This window comes from Miscanthus floridulus, chromosome 8 (genome assembly GCF_019320115.1).
Source record: "Miscanthus floridulus cultivar M001 chromosome 8, ASM1932011v1, whole genome shotgun sequence".
NCBI lineage: Eukaryota > Viridiplantae > Streptophyta > Magnoliopsida > Poales > Poaceae > Miscanthus > Miscanthus floridulus.
The window spans coordinates 177018840-177027181 of NC_089587.1; the positions used below are offsets into that span (position 1 = coordinate 177018840).

General features: G+C 42.5%; 1 protein-coding gene across 1 annotated transcript; it reads right to left on the minus strand.

The window, feature by feature from the left end:
* Positions 1–716: 716 nt before the first annotated feature.
* On the minus strand, positions 717–5753 carry LOC136477602 (polyadenylate-binding protein RBP47-like). Its single transcript, XM_066475812.1, has 6 exons — positions 5279–5753; positions 4128–4581; positions 3643–3698; positions 3114–3244; positions 2876–2972; positions 717–1142 (listed from the first exon to the last, which is right to left on the minus strand). Exons 1-6 carry the CDS (start codon positions 5654–5656, stop codon positions 975–977), a joined length of 1284 nt encoding a protein of 427 aa, XP_066331909.1. The 5' UTR covers positions 5657–5753; the 3' UTR covers positions 717–974.
* Positions 5754–8342: the final 2589 nt, after the last annotated feature.

The window sequence follows — 8342 nt, forward strand, 5'->3', positions numbered from 1 at the left end:
TCGAAAATCGAGCAGTGAAAACCTATCTGAGTTCGTTTGAAAAAAAGGGAAAGGGTAAAGACAACCTCTCAAATCTCAAAGAGCCGGCCCCGGGCGGCAACCTACGTTCCGTTTAGGCTGTTTCTTTTCGTTCTGACTGTTCTAAATAGTCAAGACGCTTAATGGATTATTTAGGCCTAAACAGCATGGTTGGCCGACTAATAAATAATAAAAAACAAACAGGAGATTAGTGGACTATTTAGGCCTAAACAACAAGTTTGGCTGACTAGATGATATAGCCAATCTAAGGGCATATGTTTGGATCACCAGACTAAAGTTTAGTCTATTGAGAGATAAGAGGCTAAACATGGACTGATAAAAAAAAATTCTAATAAGTTCTAGACACCAATTAGCCTCTGTTAGTTCTTATTAGTCCACGACTAGTTCATATTTAATCCTTCTATTTGGCATCCAAAACCAGAATTAAAGTTAGGTGATCCAAACACTCCCTAATCTGTTTAGCTGCGTGCCTTCGTTTTCGTTCAGCACCTCTAAACTCTCAAGGCTCAAGCCAGTCTTGGCAGATAGCTTGGCCCCGCTGCAGTTAGGCCCCAAACTTCGTACTCACAGTGACAGCTACTGATGCGAAGTGACAGCAACTGACGAACCGAGCATGCAGCTAAAAGAACCACCGCAAAAATGCAAAAACCTAAAACAGCACACCAACCAAACAGACAGTCACAACAACCGATAGCTTTAGTTTTATTAGCAAGTCAAAATTTCTAAGGCAAAAATAGGTTTTATTGTCTACTACAAGCTCTTTCAGGTTCTACTAGCAGCACAGATCTGCAGGTAGCATTATCATCATATACCTGTCTCGTCTCTCTCGCCCATTTTTATGGCCACCTATAAAAATCTCATCATAGCTACTATACTTACTGGACCAAAACCTTGTTTCCTCCAAGGGAGGAAACTGAGCAGAGAGCATCGCCGCATCAGCTCACTAGCTGCTGGTTGCCATAGTATGGGTAGGCTCCATAGGCCGAAGCGTACATGTTTGGGTGGGGAACCGGCGAGGCATAGCCATATCCACCGTAGAATGGTGTCCCGTAGTACATGCCATTGCCATTGCCATTGCGCCGGTGGCCAGAATCACCCCTAGACTGGAAAACACAAAATTTTCCAAGTGAGCAAAAGAAATAATATTAGTTAAGCCTCATACACATCACAGCAAAAGCACAGTTAAAAAAAAAATCCATGCATGAGAAAAAAAAAACTTAAGTGGCAGGAAATGTTAATTAAAGATACAAATTCATCATTGCAATTCTACATAGTGCGTAAACATGGTTATAATGAAAACACATGGTATTAGTAGTTCGAAAGACTACACTCCAAAGGGCTGCCACTGTTTCTTCCAAAGGTAAACGGATAACCTAAATCTAGAGAAACACTTATGCTGCTATTAGCTATATAAGCCTGTTTAGCTGATGCTTGGGATTCTTAAGCAGACCTAAGATGAAGCTCTTCAGCCAGATTTTCCAGTAACTAGTAACTAGTAAGATAGTTTCTGAAGACAACTCTCCTCCAAAGAGGGGCTTGGAGGGTTTATCTTCATGCAGACACTAGTTGATGAGGCGCTTCAGCATAACTATCCAACATGTTGGACGGCCTCAAGCCCCTAGGCTAGAACTTATAAGATGTTAAGCACACATGTTCATGCCCTTGATATCCAGAGAGAGCTAAGATACACCTTTCTTCACAATAATTGACACTGTTGACTCCAAACTTTGAGCAATAGTAGTTTCCTAATTATATATGCAGATAGTCACAGATTTATGAAAAATCTAAACATTTTCATGTTACCAGATGAGATGTTCGCAAAACTATTATGGTCAAAGTCTTAGTCAAAGTCGAGTAGTCGACAATGTAGGAGCAAACTATAAGCCACTGCTGAGTGAACCTCCAGTCCATAGTCCAAAAATGCAGCCTTAGACTACGTCATCTCAATGAAATATCAGATTGAAAGAGGCCTTGTACTACAGTGCAACAATGAAAACAGCAAAAGTTGAGGCTTCAATATGCACAGGAACAAAGGTCATTCTAGCCATGTCAACTTCATTCTGTGAGGCCGACTGACCAGCTGAAGGCTTTAGATAAAGGCAGAAAAACTGTTTAGTCTATATATGTTTGAAAGGACTTGAGCCTGCAGAAAGGATACAATTTCAACTTTGACATGGCTAGAAAAAGGCTACAGAAATCCACAGAACCCACAATATAACCACATTAGGCAGGAAAACAGAAAATAGGAGCATATATGGGCCAAACTGAATAAAGTGATCGGCCACTAGTGAATGAAAGCCCATTCTATTCAAGGTTCACCACTAGTGAATGGAAGCACATTCTAAGCCAAAAGACCTAAAGCACCACGACGTCCCCTCACATCCCAAGCCCCATCACGGACCAAGCCCCCACCACCATGCACCAGTAATGAATGATAGGGCTCGCCCCAACAAGTGTCTCCCTGTCCCCGAAACATCCCCCTCCTTATCCCAGTCCAGACCAAACACCACCACAACCAACACCATCTCTCACAACCATGCTTAGTTGAAGCCTTAGAAACCATGCCACTGATAAATATGGAAGAACAAGTCCTTCCAGCTAGATACCATACCATCAAGGATAATCTGATTAACGCATAGGAACATATTCATGTTAGAAGTATTGTTCCTTCCCAATATTTCTCCATCTGAGGTTCCCTCATCCCCTTTCTTGAAAATAATGGAGTTAATCGGGTTCTAAGGAGTTATAATACACCACATCTAGCAGCAGTATGACAAATTTGAATTATACTATTATCGTGACAAATAAAGCAAAATTGGAACTAAATCTGTTCAACCTGTTTACTTGCAGGGCTGCGGCCCCAGGAAAGTCGAACTGCCTGCTTCCCAATAGTTGATCCATTCAGCCCTTGCAGTGCTTCTTCAGCATCAGCTCTACAATACAAGACAAGAAAGTTTTACGTAATCTAAAATTTTACAGCAAAGTAAAAACTTAATAAACAGTTCACAATTGGATGTTTATTATGATACTATGGTGTAAAATGCAAGGATTCAGATACATTATCTCAGATATACCTGTTTACAAATTGAACAAACCCACATTGCTTCCCAAAAGGAATTTTGACAGAGGCAAGATCACCATATTTTGCAAATGCTTTCCTCAGTTCATCTTCACTAACATTGGGATCAAGCCCACCAACATATACCTACAGCATTATAACCAGTATTGATATAGCATTTCAGTGCATCATCCTAGAATGCATGCGGACAACCATATAAAATATTGACTACAAATACACATTGATAGTATTTGGACCTGTTACAAGAAAATGATATTAGTTCATTAGCTTCCAAAAGCATTTTCATATCACTATATACTTTTTTGACTTTCTGCAAACATATTTAGCTTCCAAAAGCATTTCCACGTCACTATATACTTTTTTACTTTCTGCAAACATATTTTACCTAAAAAAAACTAATGATGAAAGGCATGCATGGGAGAACATTCCAACTCCAACAGCAAGTAAAATAGAGCAAAGCTAGTATAACTGTTATCAATAAACAGATGTGTTTTAAGGTAACCAAAACCACTGAAGAGCCATACCGTCCTGTTAGTTGAGTCAACATCAGATTGCCTTGGTGGAGAAGAGCCAGAATCACCTAAAAATAAGCAATTATAAAATCAAAAGGCATGTCAAATAAGAAAATTATTGATAAAAAAACTGCACACCTACCCACAGAGCCCCAATATGCTGGAGTAGATGCTAGGAAAACCAGGCCCCAAATATTACTTATTTGAACATGTATGCATGTATTTACATGTACTCAAAATATTGAAATATAACACAGCCACCTTAAAAAAAACCATAGCATCAAGCAATAAGGAATAGATATGCAGCAAAATTGATTGTTACAACTCCTAGTTATATGGGTAGAAATACAGGGAAAATTCATATGGCAGCAATAAAATTCTGAACAAATAGCACTGACTAATATAAAGTCAAGATCATGGAATGTGGAAAAACATTATAGATGTGTAATAACTGGAGTCACGGGTTAAATACAAAACAATATCAATTCTGGAAATACCTTGAGATCTTCTAGGAGTCGCTGGTCCTACACGAATTGGTCTTGTGGAACAGTATACACCATTCATTTCAGTCATTGCATGAGTTTTGTCATTATCATCTCCAAACCTAACAAAGCCGTAGCCTCTAGAACGGCCTGTGTTTGCATCAATAATAACTTTAGCTCCTTTCACTGATCGGTATTTGTTAGAAAAAAGCTCCAGTAACATCTCATCAGTAACATCAACAGCCAAATCGCCAACAAATATCGAGTGATCAGATGAAAGTTCCGTGCGTTTTTCTCCCATGCTATATGATGCCCAGTTTAACTTAAAAGCCCGGTCAGTATTAGGCATTACATGACCAGAAAAATTCTGTAGTGCCTTCTCTGCTGACACGTGCGAATAAAACTCTACAAAACCATAACCCTCGGAAACTCCCGAGTGTCTATTGCGAATGACTTTAATATTCACCACCTACAAAAGCAGATGAATAGCGAAACAGCAATTAGTAACGCATGGAGAAAACGGTAACGTAATGACGGAGCAAATCTCTCAAAGAAAAGACAACAAAATCTTACTTGATGCAGCAAGTACTACCACGTTATCAAGAAAAGGATAAACTATTTAAGCCAAATATAGTAGTCTTAACTGAAAAATTGATGGCGTTGCTACCTTATAACACAATAGCAGATGACTAGCGAATTGGCAATCAGTAATGCATGGAATAAAAGATAGACATTCATGACCAATATATTAAAGGGGTAACCATTTAAGTCATGTCACAAACTCAGTCCACATTTCCAATCATGTAACAAATTGGCAGGGAGAGAGATGACTACGTCAGATGCTGCACGATTGTGCACATCAAGATTTGGCAGTGTGATAAATTTACGTAACTACTTTGGGTCGCCCAAACTGCAGGAATTGAAATGACCTGAAAGTTGGCGCCTTAGCAACTACCGAGGCTAGCAGACTACAAAGCGCATTGCTTTTTCGTTACCAAACCAGGATTTGCCGCAAAACTACGCCGCTAAGCCTGTTAAGCACAGTATAGACGAATCAACGCTCAGCCATGGGATAAACCTAGCTGGATTCGAGAGATCCGGTACGGATAAGGCCGGATCGGAGGAGCAGGCTCCGGGAGAGAGAGAGAGAGAGAGAGAGAACGAACCTCGCCGCTGGGGCCGAAGCAGCTGTGGAGGTAGTTCTCGTCCATCCAGTACTGCAGGTCGCCCACCCAGATGGTCCGGTTGTCCTCGCCCCCGTTCCCGCCGGATCCAGCGGGCGGCGGCGGCGGCGTTACCGAGGCCGGCGGCGCGAAATGCTTGACGAACTGCGGAGGAGGTGGCGGCGGCGCGGCCACCATGGGGTGGTGCGGCGGAGGGTACGGGATGACCACCCACCGCGGTTGCGGCATATGGTGGTGCGGGTGCGGTGGTGCGTGCGGGTGCGGCGAGGCGGCGGCGTGCGCGTGGGGGTGGGGGTGCGGCGCCGCCACAGCCGCCGAGGCCGGGGCCTCGGTGGGGGCCACTGCCGCTGCCATCTGCATCGCCGCCGCCGCCGCCGCCGGGGGTGGGGGTTGGGGTTGGGGCTGGAGCCTGGAGGAGGGAGGGGGCCGCCGCGTGTGTCGAACGAAGCTCGCGAGGGGGGGAGGCGGAAAGAGAGGAGGGAGCTCGTGGGCGCGGGGTGAGGCTGCCAATTTATAGGCCGTTGCCGGCGGATCTCGGCCGTGCGATCTAGGATTTCGCGGTGGCGCGGCCGTCCGATGGGCGGGCGTTGAAGACACTGACGCGTGGGCCCCTCCAGTGGGGTACGCGAGCTAGGGGATTTTAGGGAAATTGCCGAATGGGGTGGTGCGCTGCTGCTACTTTTGTGGGTTTTTTGTTGGAAATGTGTGGCTGATGTTTTGCTATTTTCGGGTGAAACGTGGCTCTGGTTCTACGTAATAAATGGCAGGATGGGCCGGTAACTGGACTTGAAGTGACTGCCTGTAGATTTGGAATCCGTATTTATCCAAGGCCTTGTTTAGATGGGATTAGGAATCAGTATTTGGCATTGACACTTTCGTTTGTATTTGATAATTATTGTCTAATTATGGTCTAATTAGGCTCAAAAGATTCGTCTCGTAATTTACAATCAAACTGTGTAATTAGTTATTTTTTTATCTACATTTAATACTCCATACATGTGTCAAAGATTTGATGTGATGGAGAGAGAGTGAAAAAACTTGCAATCTAAACAAGGCCCAAGCCGCTTTCCAAAAACAATGTGGGATGCTACAAATTCATTTATTTCAGTAGCAGATTCCAACTGTTTGGGGTTATGTGGAAATAATTGGGGGTGATAATAGGCGTGGCAGAAACGACCGAAATAACACATCTTCAGAGACGCTCGTCTTCCATCAAACACTAAGCACTCCGAAACCAGCTACATCGGACGGATTTCGTCGAGCACACCCCAAGAAAGAACTCGATTAATCCACATTTTTCCTCCAGGATCCAATAATGAGAACGAGTTTACAATACTTAGTCCTTTTCATACAATCAAAGTTCTTAAAAATACATTATTACAGTACCAAATTTAGAGTGCGGAAATTAAACAACGAAAAGAAAATAAACATCTATCGAGAATATACGAGGATCCGTCTGTGCCCACCAGAAGAATCCTTGGGCTACTCCCCAAGCTGCACCTGCAACAGGGGTAAATAAACCATGAGTACACAATATACTCGCAAGACTTATCCGGCTAGTGGGAATAATTTCCCGACTCAAGGGATATGATAAGCTTTATGGTTTGCTGGGTTTCTTTTTTAAGGAAAGCAATACTAATAATGCATCTTTACGTATGTTTATTATTACCAGTCATGATTAGTTCATTATCTAACCATTTTATGTAAGCACATGTTCTACTTTCAAGTAAGAGTTGAGCAAATAGTTCTATTTCACCACCTTTCATCTTTCAATTCTTACTACGGTGCTAGACTGTAGACAAGCTGTACTGGATCGCCCGACGATTCGCGAATCAATGTGCCCAGCTGGGTACCCTGAAACGCACGTCCCGCTTGTACCCCAAGCATAATCAGGACCAACCCACCACTCTCCTATCACGGGGTCCAGGTCTCCGTCCAAACTTGAACTCCAAGCCCCCGCTCCTGAGTCCCGGACTCAGTACGGTGCTTAGACCTCCATCATCCTCGCTTCCAATCAGTCAGTCCAGAAAGAGCCGGAACCCACGACAAGAGAGCAACAAGCCTTCTCTGCACCCATACACAAGTATGTGTTCGGGATAATAAGTCTATGACTTGCCTACAACTCAATGCAATGGCCGGTCCTTAACCGACACAGACAGGGAAACAGTGTAAACAAGCTATGCCCCGTTGGCCACAGGGCACAACCTCTTACACCCACCAATACACAAACCATATCCCTGCCCGGTCTCCAGGTCTCCATTTTCATCATGAGTGATAATGATAATCACTTATTGTGAGTAACGGCAGGTTACTCACGCTACCAAAACCCTAAGCATAGCAGCTACTCGACCTATGCTAGTAGGACTCATAGGTTGGTATATTTATGCATGTAGTTTCTATAAAAATGCATGTACATCATATATATATATATATATATATATATATATATATATATATATATATATATACAGTGATCAACAAAGTCAGCAATTGATGGCTCCGGGGCTTGCCTTGGACAAGCGGGGTGCCAACAAAGTCAGCAATTGATGGCTCCAGGGCTTCCTCCTGTACGAGAATCTTCTCCTCATACTCTTTAATACTCCTGCTCATCCGCAGTCACGAACTCTACCAATTCGTTATCTACATGCATGAAATGATGATGCAACACTCAGTAATACGGCAACATCAACTCTTAAATAAGAATACATCTATCAAACTACTAAACTAGCTCTATCGACCAAGGCACTAAGTTACCTATCATTACCACTAAACAGGTATGAAAACATTGCATGTATCACCTTATCAACTAAAGGCATCTTTATTCTTAATATCGATTTACTATATATATGATAAAATAAGGAGTACTAGTTACCATATTTATCAACATATTCTAAGACTACAAAAATTACAGTGAGCACATAATAATCTAATGAACCTGCTGTAAAAATTCTATGGCTAAAGCTATTACCAATTTGCCACAAAAATTCCTACAATTATTAATCTAAATAATATTAATACTTCCAAATGGTTTAAAAGACCTTAGCAT

What these genes read in the sequence shown, in the direction of transcription:
- LOC136477602 (XM_066475812.1), bottom strand. Translation starts at nt 5,656, where the DNA reads ATGCAGATGGCAGCGGCAGTGGCCCCCACCGAGGCCCCGGCCTCGGCG. An exon ending in GCTTCGGCCCCAGCGGCGAG is followed by an intron (nt 4,582 to 5,278) that starts GTTCGTTCTCTC and finishes CTGCTTTTGTAG; the next exon opens with GTGGTGAATATTAAAGTCAT. An exon ending in GCAGCCCTGCAAGTAAACAG is followed by an intron (nt 1,143 to 2,875) that starts GTTGAACAGATT and finishes TGTGTTTTCCAG; the next exon opens with TCTAGGGGTGATTCTGGCCA.